This window comes from Cyrtonyx montezumae, unplaced genomic scaffold (genome assembly GCF_038088225.1).
Source record: "Cyrtonyx montezumae isolate F1298 unplaced genomic scaffold, pur_monq_1.0 scaffold_3, whole genome shotgun sequence".
NCBI lineage: Eukaryota > Metazoa > Chordata > Aves > Galliformes > Odontophoridae > Cyrtonyx > Cyrtonyx montezumae.
In genome coordinates, this window is record NW_027072034.1 from 149,351,425 (window position 1) to 149,376,569 (window position 25,145).

The following is a 25,145-nucleotide window of genomic DNA, read 5'->3' on the forward strand; positions in this document are numbered from 1 at the left end:
AGTTTTGCAATTGCTGTCAGGGACTTTGAAGGATCAAGGCATGGAGGCATGGAGTTATGACATGTAACTCTCTTAATAGAGGCATGGAGTTATGACATCTAACAGGATATCAAGTCATGGTTCTGTAGAAAAGAATGTACAGACCTCTTGTTGGACTAATGCTTGACTTCTTTATTTAGTTAAAATTGCAAGAATCTCTGCATAATAGGTGTTATAAGAAATTAAATGCACACAGAAGAGAACATCTAAAGTAAATTCTCTGAAACTCCATTGCTGCAAAAGATGAGCAGAGCATTTTGTATAGTTAATCTAGTTGTTGCTCCTTTACTTGCAGAAGGAAAAAATAGTTATATAATCTAATAATTATATAATCATGTAACAATGGGATGGGACAGATACATTTTAGAAAATTTAACTCCATAATTTCTTAACACTAAGTTCACTAAATTGGTTAACTAGATACGTCTCTCATCCTTTGGTAATATAAGACAGAAAACAGCTTGGTTTATAAGCCAGAAACTGATGAAGCATTAAGAAGACATTTTTCCTCTGGACAACTTCAACTTTGTATACTTTTTTTTTTTTCCTTTTGTGCTTTCTTCTTGGTAATCTGATACTGCAATAGTTTCAAGTGGGATATTAGCCTAGATGGACTGAATCTGTAATAGAAATACATAACCTTCTATGGCCCTATGAGAATTTGAACTTTTAACCTTCAAAATGACTGTGGTTTTTTTTAGGTGAATGTAAGAATTTGCAGGACTTAAATCTCTCAGAATGCCAGGCATTAAATGTAAGTAACACAAAGTTTAACCATGTACTTATTACAAGTGAACCTGGCAAATCAGCCTTCCACTGCAGTATTTTTCAAAGGAATTGAACAATAAGAAACTTTTGAACAAGTTTCAAAATTTGACAATAACTATTTTAGGATGATGCTGTTTGTTGTAGACTATCCAACCATCCAGAGGCTGAAACGTTTACTGTATGAACCTTGTGAACAGATATGTTCTTGTCCTGTTCAGAATGCTCATTTGGCATGGTCTTAAAATTGCTGATTATATGCAATTCACATCTGAATTCACATAACATAGATTTTAAGCATCTCCTAGATGTGATTAAGTTTAGCATGTCTCTGCAAAGAGCAGAACAAAGTGCAAGCCTTCTATAAAATGTCTGTCATCTTTTTAATGGGTATTAAACTTACTTGCTTATCTGGATTACATCACATCAGATGTTTAGTCTGTCATAGAATTTGGACTACTTATTCTAAAATATTGTTAGAATTTTAATTATGTCTAATAGGGCAGTGGCTTCCGACCCAACTATTACATAGTAAACATTGAAATGGCATGCATCACATAAAAATTCGAAGAACTCTTCCAGGAAAAATAAAAAAAAGGAAGAAATCATCAGTAATGACATAACCATTGTAAACTTCCTACTGTCATATTTTGGCTAACTCAGAGGACTGGGAAATTAGAGAACTGTTGAAATTGGAAGGTAATAGATACTTAACAGCATTTGCAAGAAGGAGGAAGTTTCTTTAGAGTTTAATGACAATTTTCAACTACTGAAGTGGATTTTTTTTCTGTAACAAATAAATGTGTATATTACATAAAGATTTCTGAATTTAAAAAAAAGGTTCTTATAGTAGCATTGAAAATGTTGGTTATGTGGTGGATGCCATTAATATAGTAATGAGTATGTAAACATCCCCCGGACATAAGAATACAACATAATAAGAACCTCAAACACAGGTTTTCCAGGCATAGATCAGAGAAATATCTGTCAAAGATTGCTTAGGTGTATTTTTCCATCTCTGCTGGAGGTTTGAACTGAGATGACCTATTAAGATCATTTCAGCCTCCCTAAGACTGTTCCAGTTTCTATAAAATATGAGTTCCCAGCAGCTATGAGCTGTTAGAGAATGGTGAAGAAAGGTTCTTAGGTCTTAATTTTCATAATCAAATATAAATCCATCAGCTCTTAATTTCACAAGCTACTGATTCTCTATTTATATTGTTTTTTTCTTTCCTATGAAGTCTGTTGTAAATTCCTTACTGATCTGCCAATCTTTTTGTGCCTAATTTTGAGGTTAAAAAAAAATAAGATGGGAAGGAAATGGGAAAAGTCTTGGAAAGAATTTTTGTTTCATAACAGAGAAATATTGCAGATTACGTATAAGTACCTTAGCTAATTTTAGACAAAGTGGAGACATACTGGTAACAATTAAAGCATAACAATGTAGATTTCAGGCTAATATGACTACCTGAAAATATATTTGGATTTCATGGCATGCACTACATCTTTTTTCTTTCCACTGTGACTGGACAACTGGGTTTCACTGTAGTTATCTCAGAAGGAATACTCAAGTAATTATTCATTTGATAGTATTTTTAACCTTATTATTAGCCGCATGTGGTCTGTACTGAGAACTGCATTTCGGACTATTCAGATTCAATTATGTTGAAAGGGACCCCTTGGAAATCATCTACTTCAAGCACCCAATCAAAGCAGGTCCCATTAAATCAGGTCACAGAATATTTTCTAGTCAAGTTCTTAGTAGCTCCAAGGATAGAGATCCCACAGCCTGTCTGAGCAAATTACTCCAGTTTTGGCCCCTCTAATGGTGAAAAAAATATTTCCTAGTATTTGATTGGAATACACTGCATTGGAACATGTGTATTCTGTCTCTTAAAACTTACAAAAAGAGTCTGGCTATGTCTTTTCTATACCCCCATTAGATATTTATAGAGAACAATAGGATCTCCCCCTTAACAGCCTCTTCTTCAGGCTGAACAAACCTCATTTGCTCAGCCTCTCCTTGTGAATCTTGTTCCTCTAATAATCTTTGAAGCCTTCCACTGGACTTGACAGAGAATTCGTATGTCTTCTTGTACTGGGAAGCCCAAGAAAGGACTCAACACCTAGATGCAGCCTCACTAGTGTCGAACAGAAGAGAATAATTCCTTCCTTTGATTAGCTGATATTCTTGCTAATACAGCCTAGTACATATTAGCACATACTTTAAGGTGCTAATATTATGCAGTTGACCACCTTTTTCATGAGAGCACATTACTGACTTACACTGAAGTTGTTATTGACTAGAACTCTTGGATAAATGTGTTTCATTGTTGAGTCCTGCTTTCTGTCCTGTCCAGGCCTATTCAATTGCATATGGGTAGTCCATCTCAGATGCAAGAATTTGTCGTTGTTGAACTTTGTCAGGTTTCTGTCAGCTCATTTTTTCCAGACTAAACTCTCTGAGTTGCACTCCTATGAGGTACTGACACTCTCCCTGGTTTAGTAACATTTGTGAATTTGCTGAAATTGCACTCTTCAATTGTCATTATTAAAGATGTATTGACCCTTGAGGGATGTCAGTTGCCACAAGACACCAATGGTACTTAGCAAAGTTGGTGACAGTCCTTTGGCCTAGCAATCCAAGCAAGTTTTCACTGATTTTTGAAATCCACTTATCCAACCTATATTTTAAGCATTTGGCAATGAAGGATTCTGTGTTGAAGGCCTTGTTGTAGTCAAGATACACAACAGCTGCTGTTCTCTTATCCAAAGATTTTGCTATTTTGTCATAGAAAACTATTACATCAGTGATGAATGCTTTGTACTTATTCTTGTTGGCTGTTCCCTGTCACCTTTTTATCATTCATTTGCTTGGTCATGTCTTCAAGGAGGGTCTGCTAAATAACTTTCTTATGGACTTTGGTGAGGCTGAAAGACCCAGAGCTTCTCAGATCCTTCGTCTCCCTCTTCCTGAAGGTGAATGCGACATTTCCTTCCTTCTAGTTAGAAATCTCTTCTGTTACTTAGACCTTTGAAAAATGAGTGTGGACTCAGTGACAGTGAGTATGTAAAATGTGATACACTTCAGTAGCACATGTGTAAAGTCCCATATGCTTAAATGAACTGTATAGTGTTAAACATTTCCTTGAACTGCGATCTTAAAATTATCTGCTTCATGTAAATAAAAGTAGTATCATATGTTTCTTAGTATTCTGCTTAGAGATTGAAGAAAATGGCTTTCATGTGTAAAAATAAATATGATGATTTGAAAATATTTGTTGAGGTGGGGTTTTGTTTCCATTATTGTATAAGGCTTGCTCTGAAAGTAACGTCTTCTACTTTATTATGTTGGTCCACAATATCAGAAGCAGATGTTGGTGGTATGACAGTAGATGTTTAAAAATATCCCGATATTATCCTGTTATGTTTCATTGCCATGCAACTCATGATAGCAAAGGGGCAGTCTGACAGAATGGTGTCTGACATGGAAGTACATATGAAGCAAGAGTGTGTCATGAATCCCTCCAGAATTCAGAAACAGGAACAGTGGTGCTTATTGACAACAATTGTCAACACTTTCGAACGTTTATGGAGATCAGTCAATGTGAGTGCACTGAGGCGGTGGTACTGCATTTCCACAGTGCAGTAGTGGCAGTGGATCACCTCCACTGGTGCAGATTTTTGCAAGCGTGGCATGCAGACTCTTCTTCATCAGTGGTCAAAATGCATAGCTAATGGCAGTGACTATATTGAATAATAGCTTAATAGTTCTTTGAGTTTTTTGTAGGTGAGACTTTGTTCTGTCAAATAGTGTTACTGCACTCTCTGTAAATGTTGTGGTTTCCATGGAAATAAATAGGAGACATTATTTTCAGAGAAACACACATATATAAAAGTGTAAGATAAATTAATGCAAATATAATTTTATTGTATGTCAGCATTATTTTGTTATTATTTAGGATGAATCAATGAGGCTCATATCTGAAGGCTGCAGATCTCTATTTAAATTTGTCATATACAAATATTACTGATGGAACGCTACAACTTCTGTCAAGGTAAAGTTAAAAAAAGGTATCTTTGTTTTACTCATACAATAAACTTAGAGTCATGTTGTAGAAATACTCTTCTATAGAGATTTACTGGATTCTGTCTGTTAGACATAACTTATGAAACACTCAATACATTTGACATAGATGACAATTCTTTTCTCCTTTTCACTTTTTATTACAAACATAAATATACACTAGGCTATCCAATATATTTCACAGAATTCTACTGAAAATTTTAAGAGAACATGGTAGTTAAAAAATTTCTGTGGTGAGTCCAGCTACTCTTGCACAAGTTTGCACAAAGGAATGTTCATAAAAATTCTTTTTTGTGAGAGAAGATTGTGGATGGGTCTATTGTCTGAGCCGAATAGTTGTGTGCCAACTGCAAAAGGGTTATTCTAAGATCTGCTTTGGAAGATTGGTGAGAGGAAGACAAGTAGTTAATGTTATTAGAGGTCTGTCATTCCTGTTTAGATGGGTTCCTCTTCGGGGCTTGAAGATTTGGTGAGTTAGAGGGTGGTTGCTTCATTAAAAGCTGACATAAAAGAAAGCATGATGGTCAAGGATGTGCCTTCACAAAGTTGCATATAGATTTTGAAGTTAGATGTACATTATTTCTCTTTCCCATGGGGAAAACTAGTGTCTTCCTTTCAGCAACACACCCCAAAATCCAAAAATCTCTTTTTTATTGTCATGACATGTTTTTGTTCTTCTCAATCTGTATGCTGTATCTTCATATTATAAGCATGTGCTTTGGCAAAAATTTGTTTAGTGTCTCCAGTACTGTCAGTCAGCTCTTCATTAACATTATGCTCATCATAATCTGTGTTTTGTCCATGTTGGCTGATATTTTGTCTTTTTAAATTTCCACTTATTTTTGTTGAAGTTTGGAGCAGGTATTCCATAGGTAATCCTAGCCTATGTTATTCTGGTTATCTTAGTATCCTATTACTACCAAGAATCAGATCTGTGTATTTCTTTTGATTTGTAAATTACTTTTACTAAAGTAAAATGTCTCCAGGGTAGACAAAGCTTTCAATTCTATAAAATGAATTAAAACAAAAACACACACACAAAAAAAAAAAAAAAAAAAAAAAAAAACAACCCTCTTCACTGGTCAAATACTAGTATGTATTTTGCAGTTCACTTCTACATCACTAATAGTAAGTTTTCCTTCTCACACATGAAGCTTCTGGTTTAAAAGTGTAAGGCACCACTCTTTCTAGTGATCATTTTTTGCACAAAAAGCAAAGCTCCCTGATTCCAAGTTTATAAGGAAATGCAAAAAGTTGCTGTCCTGTAAAAAAAGTTGCTATAGGACACGTTTCATAAACACTTAATGTGCCATTTTAAAAGACACAGCTCACCACAGGTCTTGTGTAGTAATCTGACTAATACAGAGTTTTTAAAGGTGGCAGTATTGTATTTTGTAGTACTGCACATGAGGTTTGCTATTGGATATCCAGTGTCCGTTATTGGAACAAGGCACTAGTGTAGACTGAATGTGCTGAAAACTATTTGATGATTTTTTATTCACTCCTACTTTTTCATACTTTTCCTCCATATTAATGCTGATTATTGGGTACAGTTTCCCTCTAAAAAGTGCTTCCTTATATGATAGAAATAAATATTGCCTATTATGTGTAAGAGTGTGATTTTATGAGATTGCATTAAAGAAATGATCCTGAGGCTGTTAATGCTGAACTAATTGGAAAACATAGTATGAGAGCGTTTCTGCAGATTTCAAACAAAACAAGGATTTTATAGGAGTCTATTTGCTCAAACTTCAATTCTAAGAAAGCTGTCACTTTAAAGATGGCAGAAACAGTCATGTATTAAAATTCCCAGATCATATCATAAAAATGAGTCATATGACTTATAAAAAAAATCAGTGTCTCTTCTAGAGTACTGGATGGTTTTGATCAAAGGTTTCAAAATCCAGTATCCCTGTATCTTAAGCTGTGCAACCATGTAGCACAACCTTGTTTATAAAAGTCCATTAATATATTGTCTGTTTTGTTATATGCATCTGGAAGCATGATCACTCATAGTGATTTTTGCACTAAAATGCAAAAAAGCTCATGCTTCTATCAAGAAATATATTTCTGCATTTGAGAAGAAATAGATATTTCCATTTAATAATAATAATTAAAAAAAAAGAATGCATAACCTCATATTCTAATATCTGGTCTTGATTTACTTTGTCTTTAATGATTTCATGAAATTTAACCTTACATTTATTTTTAAAAGTTTATTACTATCATTATTTTAAGATAGCATTCTTTTCCAGCTTCCCATAAATATATATATATTTGCTGTTCAGTTCAAGTTACCGAGTTTCCCCACTCTAATGGAAAGTATAAAGTCAGCTCTGAAAATCAATACCACTCCTTAGGTAGTTAACTCCTCAGTGGGTGTTCCTGTATTTCTTCAAAATGCTAATTTTTGCTGACTTGCAGAACTGCAGCACTGCATGCCTACAACTAAATATCTACCAGAGCAGTAGGTCCAAATTCTAGGCTCTGATTTTCTGTATACTTTCATTTGTGGTGCTTGTGGCAATAGTTATTTATTCCAGTCAGAAATTTGGTTCACTAAAATAAATGGTTTTCAGTGTGCTATAAACCAGATCTGCAGATGGAAACTTAAAAATATTCTGAGTATAAATTCTTAGCTTTTACAGAGTGCTGTAGATTAACATTTTCCATTTATGCATTTTGCTTTCTTTTAGCTAACATTTAGTATAAAGAAATGTTTTCCAAAATAACTAATTAAAACTTTAGAAAGGATTGAAAGATATAAGATGTAGGTACTTAATTCGCTTTTGTATCTCTATCAGTTTTTCAGATTCTTTTAATAGTACTTTTCTGAATAACTATAGGAGCAGAGGAACTAACTGTACGTTTTTGTTGTTAATGTCCTTTGATAGAGCTCTGGCTTTCATTTCCACCAGGCGCTGCTTGTAAAATCAGTGGCAACGACAGTCCAGCAAGCTTGCACTGAAAAGCCTATTAGTTTTCAAAGCATGTACAGAAAAATTGCAGTTAATGAAAGAAATATGTTTTTGTCATTATTCAAAATGACTTTAAAATGATACTGTTTTCATACAGTGAAGTATGTTATATGGTAGTGCTATTCTCCAATATAGCAGAGGAGAAAGTCCATTGGAAAAAAGAGACTTTCAAACCTTAACAAGAAGAAAATTCTAACACAATTTCTTTACAGTAGTTTTCAGAATATCTTAGCTCTAGTATTTCACCTTTTTCTGATTCTGTATCATATTCTTGTGATAATTTGCTCTCTTTTCTATTTTATCTTGAAAAGGAGCTTTCCCAATTTGCAGTATCTGAGTTTAGCTCACTGCAGAAAATTCACAAACAAAGGTTTACAGTACCTGGGCACTGGCACAGGATGTCACAAGCTCATCTACTTGGATCTTTCAGGCTGCATTCAGGTTTGTACTTCACGTTTTTCTTCCATTCTGTGAAGAAGAGAGTCCTTTATATGACTGGCTGCATCCTGCATTCATGGTATACTGAAGTGGAACAAGCACTGCAGCAGTCTTCCAGGGTTTTGAATTACACGACTACAGCTGTTTAAATTTTACTGAGGAATAATAGCACTATAGGTTTGGATTGTGTCCAACAAACTGTCAGATCTATAAACAGCTAGTGCTTACTACATAATGAGAACAAGGCTTGCTTTTTGTGGCCATAAATAACTAATTCTATGTTATGATTAGTTTGGATTTTAAATCAGCAGATTTGAAAATGCAGTTTTTACTAATGCATTAAAAATAAAGCCAGCGTGCACTGAAAAAAAAATGAAAGTTGCACTTGAATTTCTGGAAAGTAATTCAAAAGTAGTCTTTTGTAACTACTTTATCATGATTTAAAATACATTGAAGCAATGTTTATGATGGCAATCTAAAAATAGTTAATGTTTTGTATTATTTTAGTCTCCTACTAAAAGTCTGAAAATGCCCAAGGTTTTAGAATCTGGTACTATTTTAGATACTTTCGAATATATTCTGTATCTTGAAACACATTACAAAAGCAATATGAAATACTGAACTGTAAGGCAGTTCTGCCTGTGTTAATAAAAGCTCCCATATATATTCCTCTTTATACTGGTAGGATTCTCCAAAGTACAAAATGCATGCAAAATGGTAAAGAGATGGAGTCTGTCAGACAGAATGGTTTAGCTGCTCATTTGACAGAATCCCTCCATAGCCAAGGATGAGGGCAGAGAGGGCAGTAGCCTTCCTCTGACTGCTTTTTGCTCTCAGTGTCTCTTTCCTGCTTTTTCAGAAGTGCATTCATGGACTGTAAGTATCTGCCTCTAGAAAGCATGATCCAACAGCAGTCAGAGAAAAGAGATCATCACTGAACTAGGAAAACCGCAATCTTTCCACTTTCCAGAGGAATGAAGTGGGTTTGCTCACCAGTGTATCTGAGAGCTCTGAAAGGCACTCCACAACTTCCTCCATTTTGGGATTCCCTCTGATTCTGGAACAGTATTTAATGATCATGACTGAGCAATTAAGTAAACAGTTAAAACCAAAAAAGCATCAAATTGCATCACTGTTGCAGAAAGCTTTTCAATAGGACAGAATGGTGGGTGTATTTTTTTTACCTCATGGGATTAACTATGCAAAGGGGAACTTCTGTATGGATAACATTTCAGAATTAGAAAGTAGGCTGGAATATAGATTCTGTAGGACCCTGTTTTTTTCCTTCATTTTAACATGACTGTTCTTTTTAAATGAGTTCTTGAGTTACCCTTACTGTTGTGCTCAAACATCTGTTTGGAAAGTCCATCTGTACAGTGATAATACTAATGGTTTTAGAAGTGGCACTTTGGGGACCTGAGCATTTAAATAATTAGGCAGAAAAAATAGGTATTAAGCGAACATTTTCTATCAGACTATCATTGTAAAACAAGAGTGGCTTTGTTTGGATTGACTATTATTTTAATTCATGGTAATAATGTAGGGTGAATTCTATCTATGGCCTTTTTTGCACAGAATTTCAGAAAATAAATTTGTGTCTGTATGGCATGGGTGGTAAGCATTTTCATTAAAAGGTTTGACTCTGTTGTTATAAAACAGAGATTTCCTTGTGTCCTACTCAATAGTGTCCTAATGCATCACTCATAGTCTCAAAGACATACTCAAAAAACCTTACTGCTTTGTCCTGCTTCTGGAGCAAAATAGTATAGATAAAATATTTTTTTTACTTTTAGCCACACAACTAAGATAGAAGGTATAAAGGAATTGTATGTAATTTACTGACATGTTGTACAACTAGAAAAGTTTAGGGGAAGATATTTTCATTTAAATTAGAATCATGGAGATTTTCGAAGAAGCTGACTTTTGGAGCCAGGATCTATGGCTTACTGATTTCTAGATGAACTATTCTGACCCAAAATGTTTTAGAGCAGCCTATCAATTGTTGTAGTTAACAACAGCTGGCTGAAAGATCACAAGGCACTGGGGAGAAATGAATTTGACCTGTTCATTTCTTAACATGCTGCAGTGTTTGTGGGGATAACAGATAAGCTGTTAGCGGACATGGGGGCTTCACCAGATTTCACCATCTGAGTTCTTCCTGCTCTCACTTCACTGAGAGCTCTTTTTGGCAGCTACGGTCAAATTTTGGCTTCTTCAGACATATCAAGCAGGAAAAGAGACCAGCACTTAAGAAGAAAATCCGAGCTGTGTTGATTAATTATCAAAGAAGAGGACTCATTGTTTATATTTCCCAATTACAAAATTGTGTAACTGAAGAATAAGTTACACATGCACTACTCTTTATTATTGGAAATGTGATCATTTGGCAGTAGATTAAAATAAGATTTTTTGGATAGTGGAAAATATAAGAAAAATAACATTTGGAAGCAAGCCATCAGCATAAGAAGCCAAACATCTGAAAGTATGTCACAATTGGTTTTATTGTTCTTGATAAATTTGAAATATAAAAAAAAATGATAGCCCCTTGTACACTGCAAGAGTATTTTCTCAATGCGGAATGCTGATTTCAAGATTCTTCATTCACAGTGTGTTGACAATACTGGAATCACAGAATAATGATTCTTCATTATACCTTCTGTGCTGCGGAGATCATTCTGCCCTGCTGGGTGGACTCCATGAAAACAATCTTTCCAGAGGGAGAAAGTAGGAGTTTTAAAGCAGTGATAGTATGCGGTAACAAATAAGCCAAAAGCTGAGTGAAATTTGTGATCCAATTTTTTGGAATTAAGAAAAAAATTATAATAAATAAATATATATATAAGATTAAATAAATGAATTTTGTCATTTTCACAAATATTTTAGCATTTCACCATATTTATTTTCTAAATCATTGTGTTGACTTCTGATCCTGAAGTTGTAGTGAGCAGAGTGTCAGCTTCTTATCTTGTGTAACTAATGATAGGACAAGAGGGAATGGCCTCAAGTTGAGCAAGGGGAGATTCAGGCTGGATGTTAGGAAATACTTTTCCAAAAGAGTGGACAGATGCTGAAATGGGCTGCCCTGGGAGGTGGTGGAGTCACCGACCCTTTAGATATACAAGGAGCATTTAGATGCTGTGTTAAGGGACATGGTTTAGAGAGAACTATTGGTGATAGGTAGAAGGCTGGACTGGATGATCTTGTAGGTCTTTTTCAACCTTGGTGATTCTAGGATTCTATATATGATAATATATAATAACTTAGTGAGTCAAGCAGCAAAATTCTGTTTTGCAGAATTTTATAACATCTTAGACTGAAAATCTTTAACTTCAAAATATCACTGACAGTTCATTTGAAGAAAAAGTTTAAGTGGGATTTTACTCATCTAAAACAAAAAATGCGGTATGAAATTCTCTATGTGTTCTAATCATGATTTCATGGTTAAACTGTAGACCTAAACACTGAAATTCCAACTGAGTTGAGAAAGCAGTTGTTTAACTAAAATGTAAATGAAATTTCACGTTTCAACACCTTATTTTCAAGAATGCCTGACGTTTCTTAGGCCACAGTGGCTTTAGAAAGGAAATTCAAGATTAGTACATATGATATTGCAACAGCATTTAATGTTCAGTAATGTTAATTGAATGTTATCTGAATTCATGAGCTTCAAGTTAAAAACAGTTTGTGTGAAAAACTAGAAAAATTGGTACAAGGGTTTTATTAGCTGCTTCAGTACAATTGTTTTTTGGCTTATGTGGAGAAAAACACTAAATCGCTGCTATTTGTGGTATTAAATTGCTATGTTAAGCAAACTGTGTTTTTCCAGACAAAGACATTAAAAATTCTTTAGACTACAATTATTTTGCAATCATTACTGAATTTCAGAAACACATATGCTGTGTTTATCCATGCACATTGTTGAGTTTGACCTGATTACCTGCTACTTACCATCTATTCTTTTGAGAATGGGAATTCCACTTAATTTTGTGTACCTTACAGAGGGAAAATTACCATTTTGTTACGTTTGTGAGGACGTAAATATTGCATTTCTTACTTAGATTTCAGTTGATGGCTTCAGAAATATTGCCAATGGCTGCAGTGGGATTCAAGATTTGCTGATCAATGAAATGCCAACACTTACAGATGGATGTATTCAAGTAAGTAATTGAAAAGAAATCTGAATTTTGAGGAAATTCTGGTGTTGGAACTGGATTATCCTCTTAAGTGATTCTGAAGAAAGTATATAGATAAAATTAAAGAGGAAAATTTCTTTCCTGAAGCATTTTTGAAAACCTGTCTAATTGTGTTTTAAGATCTTACTCTCATTCACTTTCAGAAAATTTTGATTGCCTTGTCTTCTTTTGCTACATAGGTGTAGCTGAATTGCAGTTTTTACGTGGTTTTTATGAGTTTACATGGTTTTTCAGTGTTACACCAAGTATAAATATGGGAACATTCTGCTACTAACTTAGCCCATCAGAAAAAGTTTTTCAGGCTTCTGCAAAAGTGATTGTTAGCAACATCGCTCTCTGAGGTGTTTGCCATACTTCATGTCTGCAGTCCTTTATTTGGTTTGTGTTCCCAAAGATAATAAATATATGCAGAATTTCCATTATATATATTTAGGACTCAGATTTTAGAAGTTACTGTTGAAATGAGTTGCAACTATTTGTTCAGAGTTCTAACTACCAGTATTGTATGCAGAATGATTGCTGATCTTTTGTTGAGTGACCATAAGCATGTTCATAATTTCACCTTCTTCTTCAAAGGCTCTGGTTGAAAAAATGTCAACAAATAACTTCTGTTGAGTTTCTTGACTCTCCACATCTTTCTGACACAACTTTTAAAGCCCTTACTGAATGTAAACTTGTTAAAGTCAGGATTGAAGGTTAGTATTATATTTGACAAATTTATTTTGAACAATTTTAAAAATTAATCCACATTAATCAATAAAAAATCAATAAGAATCTTTCACTGAGTATTTGGATCTTGCCTTTAATATATGTCAGATGTGTAACTTTCTGTTATGTGTTTCAATAGGAAATAACCAAATTACTGATCTGAGTTTCAAGTTGATGAGTAAATGCTGCCAGTATATGAGGCATATTTATTTTGCTGGATGCCAGAAGATAACAGATGTTATCGGTCTTAAGATGATTTCAAAATGGAAGTGTATTCTTGTCTTAAATGTGGCAGACTGCTTAAGGTACTATCTCACATTCAGCTTTTTATAAACCATTCTCTAGAAATTTTAATAATGAAAATTATATTAAGTCCTGTTAACATATGTTTCAGTTTTAAAAATGTATACATTCTTATAATATTAATACATATATATTACGTATATAATATAAATATACACTTAAACATATATAGATAGAAGTAGGGTTTTTTTGTTTCTGTATCATGTTTTCAAAAGTCCATTCACTATTATTCCAGTTCAAGCAAAGTAATCAACTGTAGAAGTAGCATTACTTAAAAGGTAAGGCCTATTTTAATGGAACATGGCAAGTGTCACAGCTCTACTAATATTTGATTGTTGTTTATTTTTGTGAATAGAAAAATAGTACATTGTATCTATTACTAAGATATAAGCAAAACTGCCTATTTTTGACAACTACCAGGACAACATAGTATGTTATAGTGCAGAGGAATGCTGCTTCTGTTCTGGAAGATCATTTGTCATTTAAATTGTTTCCATTACTTAGATTAAAAAAAACTAATACCAGCTATTATATCAATAACAAATATTACTCCAAAATGCTTAAATGGGTTCTGATACCTCCTACATAAGTTTTCCAAGCTCTGTTTCTTGGGTTGCTATTGTATCTGAAAGATGGAAGTAATGGAAGTTCTCATAACTTCCAACAGACATCAATTCAGTGAGCTCTGCTTTTTAGCAGTCACTAGAAGCAGCATATTTTAATCGAGTCATTAATTATTCTGACTTCTTTGAACTAAAAAGGGTATTTAAAATTATCAGTATTCATTTTTCCTAACCTACAATGTAGACTACTGAATTTAAATTAAACGTAGAATTATATAGAGCAGGAAAACTATTTTCTATGGGTATTGCTTGTGTTTCTCTTTTAGAATCAGTGATGGAGGTGCATGGCCATTTGTACAAGGTTCTTCAGGAGCTAAGCTGAGAGAGCTGAATTTGGCTAATTGTATTCATGTCACTGATGCTTCTGTCAAAGAAATAGCACAAAGGTACCATAGCTCAGTGCAATATTTTTCTGATGTGATTAGACATTCAATATATTTTTACTGTCCAAGTTTTTGATATGATAATAGATTGGTAAAATTATACAACTGATTGTATATAGAAGTTTGCACTAGATAGATTGCTAGTCCCTTCTGTTACTATGAGTCTCATAGAACGATTTATTATACAATGAAGAATTTATCAATATAAGTATGGAAACCTGGGAAATCCTAGTTTTATGAAAAAGGGCTTAAGAGATCGTTGCAAGTAACAGAACTTCATTAAATGATTAGTATATCTGTCTCATTTTTGTAAGCTCAATAAATAATCATGTCTGTATAAACAAAAAGCATTCAATTGTTAAAGTTATTCATTTCCTGGTTCTCAGAAGGAGTATTGGTATTGGCAATCAAAATATAATCTCTAAATCTCAAGAGAAGTTTGGAGTCAGTCTTTCCACTCATTACTTGATGTCTCAGCAGGGCCCTTGTTTATAGTTTCATAACATTAGTTGTGAATGATTATAGCATGCTTGCTGGTAAGCTAGGGAAAGCCTTGTCTGCTTTTGTTGGGTTTTTTTGATGGAGTGTTGCCCCTAAAGCTCTGAGCACGGATGCATTAACTGTTTGAGGGGGTGTATTCTTGAGGCCTTTTGGTTTGGTAATGGGAACACACCATTTAATGTACTTATTTCAGAAGTAAAATTCAGTCTTCCATGTGTGCTGATTTGCAGAACCTAGCAATGTCTTCATGGTTTGAAGCATTTGTAATACTTGTACATTATGAATGTAGTCTGTGGAATTGCCTACATAAGATAGATGTCAAGAGTCTTAATACAGCCCCATGGGTCTAGAGAGTGTATTTTCGTAGGTACTCTTAAAAAAAAATCACAGGGGTTATTACAAAAATGTACTTATTATACTACATTTCTGGTAAAAAAAAAAAAAAAATGGAAAGCCAACATTTCCATTTTGTTTGTTTGTTTTTTAAATTTAATTTAGATGTCATCAACTGATGTACCTTAATCTGCGTCACTGTGAAAATGTGACTGATGCTGGAATTGCAGCCTTGGGAAATATGTTGTCACTGATATCCATTGATCTGTCTGGAACCTGCATCTCAGATATGGTACTTATGTATATAATAAAAAAATAAAATCTGTTTACAATCTATCTAGACTTTCAGAAAAAAAAAATAGAATCATAAATCATAGAATCATAGAATGTCTTAGGTTGGAGGGGACCTTTAAGATCATCTAGTTTCATCCCCTGCCTCTCATCAGGTGAGACTGCCCAGGATCCTATCCAACCTGGCCTTGAATGCATCCAGAGATGGGACATCCAAACTTCTCTCAGCAACACGTTGCAGCAATTCACCACCCTATGAATTAAAAGGTTCTTCCTAACATCTATCCTGAATCTCTCCTCTTTTAGTTTTAAGCCATGCTCCAGTCTACTGATAATCTTGTGGGTCTCCTTTGGACCTCCTGCAGCAGCTCTGCAGCCTTTCTGTACTGGAGGTCCCAGACTTGGACACAGCACTTTAGATGAGGCCTTAGAAGAACAGAGTAGAAGGGAACAATCACCTCCTTCTCTCTGCTGACTACCGCTCTTTTTTATGGCCTTCTGGGCTGCAAGTGCACATTGCTGGTTCACGTCCAGGTTATCATCCATCAGGACCTACCAAGTTCTTCTACTCAGGGCTGCTCTCAGTGAGCTCTTCTCTAGTCTGTACTCATATCTGAGATTGCCTCAACCCAAGTACAATACCTTGCACTTGGCCTCATTGAACCTCATTAGATGTCATGCACTCACTTTTCAGGCCTGTCCAGGTTGCTCTGGTTGGCATCTCTTCCTTCTGTTGTAGCAACTGCACCACCCAGCTTGGTGTCATCAGCAACCTTGCTTGGGGTACACTCAATCACATCATCTGTCATTGGTATAAATGAAGAGCAAAGGTCCCAGTGCAGACCCCTATGGGACACCACTTGTGACCAGCCTCCACCTGGACATAGAGCCATTGACAACAACACTCTGTCTGTGACCATCCAACTAGTTCTTTATCCACAGAATAGTCCAGCCTTCAAATCTGTACCTCTTCAATTTAGAGATGAGGATGTGATATGAGACCATGTCAAAAGTGTTGCACAAGTCCAGGCAGACAAAATCAGTTGCCCTTCCTTTGTCCACCAATGCCATCACTCCATCATAGAAAGCCACTATATTGGTTAGGGTGCCCTTGGTGAAGCCATATTTGTTGTCTCAGATCACCTCCTCATCTCGCATGGAGGATCCACTCCATGATCTTCCCAGGCAGGGATGTGAGGCTCACCAGCCTGTAATTCCCCAGGTCTTCATTTCTCACTTTCTTGAATATGGGAGTGATGTTTCCATTTTTCCAGTCACTGGGGACTTTGCCTGATAGCCAGTTTTTCAGATATGGTGGAGAGCAGCTTGGCAACCACATCAGACAGTTCCTTCAGAACTCTAGGATGCATGTCATCCGGCCCCATAGCCCTCTGCATTCAATCTCATGAAATGCTCTGACTTGCTTTGCTCTTACACTGGGAGGGATTTTGCTCCCCTGACCCTCACTTAGAAGTTCAGGGAAATGAGAGGCCTGAAATTCCTGACTGTGAAGACAGAGACAAAGAAGTTGATAAGTACTTCAGCCTTCTCCATGTTTGAGAAGGCCAGATCTCCCTTTTTATATATCAGAGGGTGTATGTTCTCTCACCTGTCTCTTCTGCCCAATATATCTGAAGAGACCCTTGTTTTTCACATCTCTCACCAAGTTCAACTCCATCTGCACCTTGGCTTTCGTAATCTGATTCTGCACAACTGGACAGCATCCCTATGTTCTTCCCAGACCACCCATCCCTGCTTCCACTTATACTTCTCCTTTTTTTCCCTAAGCCTGACCAGCAGGTCCTTGGTCAGCCATGCTAGTTTCCTGCCTTGTCTGCCTGATTTCTTATTCTGGGGGATAAAGAGATCCTGTTCTCTCAGAAAGTCATCCTTAAAAGTGCTGCCAGCTCTGTCCCATTCCTTTCTCTCTTAGAACAATTTCCCAGAGGATCTCATTCAACTATTCCATAAACAGCCTGAAGTTCACTCTCCTGAAATTCAAGGTCCTGACTCTACGCTAGGCCTATGTTCCTTGAGATCATGAACTTAACCAGATAAAACTTGCATATATATGAAGCAGTGGAGTAACAATATCATTAAAACTTATTTTAGAAATGTGTAAGACAATATTTGCCCATACATAAACAGTACCTAATAAAAGGTAATTCTAACATTGGACATTTCTCACATTTGAAAAAGAGAAACAGAAACCAACCAAAAAAGAGGTTTGGTGGCTCTTAAACTATCTGTAAAAAATGTTTATTAAACAGATAAATACATATATATATATATATTTTTTTTTTTTTATTTTTTTTTCCCCAGGATGATTAGGCCTGAGGAAAACTGAAAAGTTGGTGTTTTAAAATATTAAATTTTCAAAAGTTTGCATTTTCCACAGATAGCTTTTATGATTAAATTGTTAGTTCTAATAGAGGGAACTGCACTGCACTGTGGTCTAGAAAAATAATTGCCCGTGAAAGAATTACAAACAAGGTGTCTTCAAACTGTCAAGTTGCTAAGACTCTGGAAAGCAATAGAGCAAGTGTAGGAGCCAGGTTAAACATAGCAGCCCTCCACATACGATGTTCTTGGCAGATCCTGCATTGTGTGCAGGGTTTAGAGCCAGCTCTGATGTTACTTTTACTCTTCAAGGAAACTCTTCACTGAACATTAAAATGTAGCAGAAACTTCATGAAGAAGTGACTGATTCCATGACTTAAAAAATAAAAATAAAAAAGTTGCTATATGGTATATTTATTCAGTTGCTGTTTAATCAGAACTCTGATCCAGAACTTCGTTGTTTCTACATTTTTTTAGAAAACAATGCCCGTATCTTTCATGGAGGAGTAAAAATCAAAATAGAAAAGCAAAATTAAGCTGAAAAAAGAGGGTTGGGAAATCCATGAAGATGTACTTTTGTGTGCTTATTTTAAATATTATAAAATATATCTATATGAAATTTATAGCACCTTGAATTACAGTCCCATGGACTGCCGACATAAATGTCATCTTTCTCTCTGCTAGCCATAAACAGTCTCTTAGAGTGCTGTATTTTTTCTTCCTCTAGTTTTCACATAGCACAACCCATGCTGTCGGCAGTAATCCAAGCTCTTCTGCTTACACTGCATTTTTAAGGCATTCAGTTTCCTCCCTCTCACAAGACAGATAAACTAAGTCGGAAATCGACCATTTATCATTCTTGTCATTTCTGATCTCAGAGCTTGTGCTAACTAGAAATCTGTTAGGTTTTCATTGTTTTCTCTGTAACCATCTCTATTACACTATGCTGATAAGGGGAACTTGTAAGGCTCTATTTTTCCTCGTAGTCTGTGCAGTAGATCTCTTGTTTTTGCTGTCTTGAAACATGTAGAATGCCCAGCATTAATCTGCAGTACACAGTTCTTTTTTTGTTTGTTTGTTTTACAAATGGTGGCAGAATCATTCAGCCCATCAAAGCAGAGTAAAATGTAATGATAATACCAATATGTACCTAGGGGGAGGAAAAGATATATTGGAGTTAGATTTTCTTACAGATTTGTGCCTCGTGTATGACTGACTTAATTAAGATCTTAATCAAAATGGAAAGATTTTTTTTCTATTGGTGCTTTTCTCATCAATAGTTTATCTGGTATCAATAAGATAAATTTTTCTGCTGAAGTCTGTCCTTCTTTCAGGGAATTTGTTGCATTTGGAAGAAATATATTGTAGGCTCAAACTTTTGCCTGACAAGAGAGCTTGTTAATATAGAAAAATTCTGTAGAGTCATTGTAGACTCACAGTAATAATAAAATACAGTGCTTAGAAAAAGTACACTGGCAGTCTCTCATGTTTGCAGAAATTTATTACGCTTGTCTGGAGTCTATCAGTCTATAGTAGGATAAGTCGAGTAATTTCATCACATACTTAACTTTGTATGTATGCCTAAGTGTCTTGGTAAGTCAAAATCAAAGATCATTCATTAGTGAAAACAAATACCATCCACAGAAGAGGATGTCAGCTTTATGTATGTGAGGGATCGTCAGCATCCCAAAGACATTATTGTGTTTTTTCTTTATAGGGCTTTAACAATACTGCTCTTACTCATATAAGATACATAACATTAAGTAAAATGCAATGCAATTTCATTTAAGGATTGATTTATTCACTCGGCTATTTCCTCTTCAAAAGAAAAAAAAACTTCAAAGAAAACTGTAATTTCTCTTACAAGACTCAGCATCCATCTGACAGACATCTTTTTCAGGAGTTTTTAGTGCCAGTTTCCTGAATATTGCTGGGCAACTCCTTCAGGATTACCTCACCATATTTACTTTTCTCTAAAAAAAGTGAAACCACATCTTTATTTCTTCTGCATTCTCTTGTCAGGATGTTAGATTAGGAGTTATGTTTTCCCTGTCCTGATGTGCAGGTAATAAACTTCATGCAAGCATAAGCCATAGCTTAATGCCCTTCTGTGTAGGTTTCCCATTAAAAAGGATATCAGGATATTTGGTGTGACAAGTATAAGTGAATCTCAGTCCTATAATCTCTGAACATAATAGCCTGTGGATACATGTACAGCCTTGATGTAGTTCTCAGCTGTATTTGTCATTTTATCTTTCTGATAGTATTTCATCTTCATGCAAAATTGATTTAAAAAATAATGCATTTTTAACTGTCGATTTTTATTCATAATCAGAAGGTCAGTTATTCTGCTTTTGTTGTTCTTGTACTAAAGATAGATTTCTCAGAGTTGTAAGCAGCATTAAAGAGAGACTTGGCAATGAAATGATTTTAGTGACAATGCAAAAATGTATACATCTTAGAAAAAACTATTTTCAAATTCTTTGAGAAAACATCTTTTCTTTCTATCACCCATTGTTTTCCTTCAGCTCTTTCTCTTGTAAATACCCTTCAGTAGGGGCAATAGTTTTCTGGGTTTTGATTTGTAACTATTGTGAACATTTTCATGACTTCACACATAATATGGTAGTCTCAAATAATTCTAGGTATTGTTAATATATGCAAAGTATATATTAACAATACCTAGATACATTATATTAACAATACCTAGATACATTATATTAACAATACCTAGATACATTAACATATATGCATATGTTAATATATGCAATATAATCAATGCAATCATGATTCTATTACTAAAATGGAAACATCATCAGTCAGTGCCAAAACCTCTTTGTCTTATAAAGTCAGACCCAGTGATTTAGTGGAAGTACTTCTGTGAGATGGCAAAGCAGTTTTAGTTATAAGATTTGTTCTGTTGCTCTCCATATTTTTATTAAAATATTGTAAACTACCTCTGATGTTTGATATGATACAGCTTTGGCAGTTTTACTCCAAGTGTGAGTCTGAAAGAAAGCAGCTGCCTTGTGTTCATTCAGTCTGACACAAGCACATGGCCTGGACCACCCATCTTTTTGATAGAAAACATTACATATTGAAATATGGGGACTTTTGGAAAGAATAGTTTTAAGTCAAGCAGGATTTAGACAGTCAGAAAAAGAATAACAAAGAATAAAAAAGGAATGGATAAAGTAAATCAGTTGACTACTGATATACACTGTCCAGCAAGAAAAACTGGATATGCCCATCAGGGAAACTTGGTGTCAGTGATGAATTACGTGCTGTGTAACAATGAGAGGAAAGAAAATAGCCTAAAAATAAAAAAAATATATTAAAAAAACCTTTAAAAATTGAAATAACTCTGACACACTTCTCCAATTAGAAGACAGAAAGTGAATACAACGTTTGTGAAGAAGTTTTCTATCACAGTTGTTTCCGTATCTTCTTCCATAGTGCCCATTATACATGAAAGCCTCTCTCAAGAGTCAAATGTGAAATCAAGTTTCTTGATCAGTCACATATTTTTTTGCATCCTGGCCATGTAAAACATGTCTTAAATTTGAGGGTAATTTGTAATCCTTGGGAACTATGCAGTAGTGGTTACATGATGGTTGTATAAACAATTAGTTCTACTTTCTTTTCTTAAGTGTTTGTACTTAATGATTTTCAGATCCTGGCTGCTCCTGAAGGCTGTGCTGCAACGTAAATATTTACTAATGTATTAATAAAATGTTTCTAAACAGATCACAGGGGGATAATTACATTTTAGCTTAATGCATCTATGTACTTTTATTTTTTTATTTATTCATTTGTTTGTTTATTGCAGTCTTAGTGGAATTCTGGAATTATGGTGTCTTAAATCCATAGCCTGACTCCACATTTTGGTCTGTTAGAAAATCAGACTATTAGGGTTGAGGAAGAGCCTTGTAAAGGTTAGGAAGAAAGTGTTGCCTATAAGCAGCAACAGACTGCAAATGAATTGGTTGCATCTGAGAAGAGGTGACAAATCACATATCCCCAAAGCAGGCAGAAGGAAATGATAAATATTCAAGCAAGCTCCAAATTTGGACTTTAGTAGTCCAGTTTTCTGGGGAGAACTGAGGAAGAGAATTTGTCCTGAAGAATTAGTAACTTACTTCTGCATAGAAATAGGAGACATTACCACGAGGGGGTTATTGCAGGCAATTGTTTTGGGCTCAATGTTCTGGCAAGACGTTTTGTCACACTGCAAGGCCTATTGTCTGGACTTAGTATCAAGAAACACTAGCGACTGTATTTCACAAGTCAAGATTTTGTCTCGCTATTAATGGTATTAGATACAGAAGTTAAGTAATTAAGTAACAGTATTTTTAAGGAATGTTTTATTCACAAAGTAACAGGGTGATTTCTGCACTGCTTTTTAAAAATGCCTTTACTGCTCCTCTAAGCAGATCTGACTAGCCTTTATATTGTAGACAACATAACTACATTTGCTGAAGAACTTAGCAGGCGTCCAGACAATGTTAGCTGAAACAGAACTTTGTTCTGCCATCTATTCATTGTTATTAGTGAAATGATCCTATATGAGGTCTGAGTTACATTGTTCTCTACTAGTAAGAGTTTGAAACTGGTGCCAGAATGTAGTTAGTATGTGCAGAAATCTAAGCATTTTAGAGAATGAACTGAGTCATTTCAAATTAAACAGCTCACAAATGGAAGGCAGGAGCTACTTCTTAAGAGTTCTTCCAGGATAGGGATGACTTTGAAGTCAGACTCTTTGATTTGGGGTATGCACAGGAAGAGACATCTGTGTGTCTCTGGAATGTGAAGATGAAGATATGTTACAGATGCTGACCTTTTAGGTTACCAAGAGATATGTGGACAAAAATCACAGAAGTTGAAAATAGCATAGCATATGTTGGTAAGAGATATTACATTCACTGCACTCTGCAGTTGGAAGGCTTAGACTTGCAGTTCGTGAATATAAATAATGCACAAGAACTTCTTTTCAGTGAGGGTGACGGAGCAGTGGCACAGCTGCCCAGGGGGGTGGTGGAGTCTCCTTCTCTGGAGATATTAAAGACCCACCTGGACGCCTACCTGTGCAACCTGGGCTAGGGAGCTGCTTTGGCAGGGGGTTGAACTCGATGATGTCTTGAGGTCCTTTCCCACCCCTGTGATTCTACGATTCTATGATAATAAAGAATTGTTCTCTGGTATGACATAGTCTCAGGTGACTCCTGTCTCAGAAGACCCTCACTAGATGCTACATTAGATTCTCATCTTTTCATCTACAAAAACTTTGATGAAAGAGTAACAAATGATGTTTGTAGGCCTCACATGAAGTAACTGAAACAGAACAATGCTATAAAACTCAGTTGTTTGAAAAAAACAGCTGTTGTAGAAGAAGGAAACGTTTCTTATAAAGTTGTTTTCTACATAGAGATGCAGGACAAAACCTTCCCTTTCTCTGTGGTGCTGGAAGGTTGATCCAAGGGACACGAGGAGATATTTTGGAAGCCTGTAGAGTGGGAGTTGTGTTCTGTATGCTGCATCATGTCTGTTCTGCTAGCATATGTTTCTAGGAGTTCTGATGATAATATCATAGCTCAGATCAAATCTTTTAAAAATGTCTGGAGGCTTGGTATAGAAGATAAAAGTCTCAGAAATAGGTCAGTATCCCAGATGGGATTCTCCGATGTTGTTTATCAGAGAATACTACTGAATAAATCAGGAATTCTAGAAAAACTAGAGATAATTAGCTACTCTATACATCTGTTAGATTTGAATCTGATAGTTAAAAATTTCATATAGATTCCTGTACTGAACTTGCTTGAAGAGGTTTACTGTTGGAAATATCAGTTTCATAGTTTTTCTTGGTGACTGACAGTTCCTAATGACATTCTTTGTATACCGTATCTTCAGCCTTTTCCTTTCTCAGACCTGCTGTTATTAATGAAACTCCTCAAAGAAGACCTTCATTTTTATTGTAAAAAGTCATTTTATTGTGAGACAATGTCAGTGTGGTCACATATAATTATTGTAGATTAGCTGTGAAGTAATAGCACCATTAGTTTCTTCTGGTAAAAAAGAAAAAGAAAGAAAGAAAGAAAAAAGAGTATTTAACATTTCATTTCCAAATACCATAAATTGTGCCACTTTTAGATAAAGAGAAATGAATGAAGAAATAATGTTCACAATGTCACACACCTATCACTGTCAGTGTCTTCTGTAAGGAATTCAAATTTTGGCATAGACATATTTGGGGATTAAGTACATAATCTTCTGTTGTCTTGAATAACACTGCTCTGGCCAACAAAAATTTGAAATCTGTAGATTTTCATGAAGGTGTTGAAAGTAATGGTCACCAAATAACTGTGTCTGCTGAGGAAAAATGCAGATTTCTTTGTTTTCATAAGCAGCCAGGATTGGAAATCTTTTTCACTGTTCCATTTTTTTTCAGTTTTTATTCAGCCTGTGAGATTTCAGGAATTTGCAAAATTTGAACTCCAGACGCACTCTCCCAACATTATCATTACAGTGTCCACATCTGGGCTCCAGACACTATTTACACATGCTTAGTTTTTCAATACGATATTTCCTCCATGCAGTGTAGTTCACTGCCTAATTGTAGATAATGTTTTAACGTATGGATTGAAGCAGTAACTTTTGTTTTTCAGTAAAGTTCATTTTTCAGTAAAGTTTGTTTAATGGTATGAAGAACACATACTCTGCTGGGAGTATCAAAATACATTTTACAAAATCAAATTTAGTTTCCCTTCAGATTAGAGCTGAAAATCAGAACTCTGTCCTGTTTCCTGGTGTACAAGTAGTGAAAAAGACAAGGCAATCTCTAATCCTTTTGCATTCCTGAAGTAGAAATTTACTGAAATTGCCACCTCTCAATTGTCGTGAATATGTTTTGTTGATTTTCTTTCTGTCTGAAGTAGAGGTTACCTATGAGTATGACTCCACCATTTCGAGTATTGTACTCAAAATTTGTAGATGTAGTCATAGCTGTAGTCATAAGAGCTCACAGATAAGCAAATTGTAAAGGCAACAATTTTAAGATATTTTATGGTTGTACCAAGTAGTATTTTCTTCTTTCAACAATGACAAAAACCAACCAACCAACCAAACAAACAAACAAAAAAAAACCAGTGAAAAGTTCTTTCAAACTC

At 35.2% G+C, this 25,145-nt stretch overlaps 1 protein-coding gene across 1 annotated transcript in view; it reads left to right on the forward strand.

Annotated features, from left to right (window-relative positions):
• FBXL13 (F-box and leucine rich repeat protein 13) overlaps positions 1-25,145 on the forward strand; it is a 74,856-nt gene that overhangs the window by 35,381 nt on the left and 14,330 nt on the right. Inside the window, 10 exon segments of the mRNA XM_065740936.1 lie at positions 741-793; positions 4,767-4,801; positions 4,803-4,862; positions 8,181-8,310; positions 12,366-12,464; positions 13,077-13,088; positions 13,090-13,195; positions 13,348-13,513; positions 14,401-14,520; positions 15,517-15,643. Of these exon segments, the coding sequence (XP_065597008.1) occupies positions 741-793; positions 4,767-4,801; positions 4,803-4,862; positions 8,181-8,310; positions 12,366-12,464; positions 13,077-13,088; positions 13,090-13,195; positions 13,348-13,513; positions 14,401-14,520; positions 15,517-15,643 (908 nt within the window).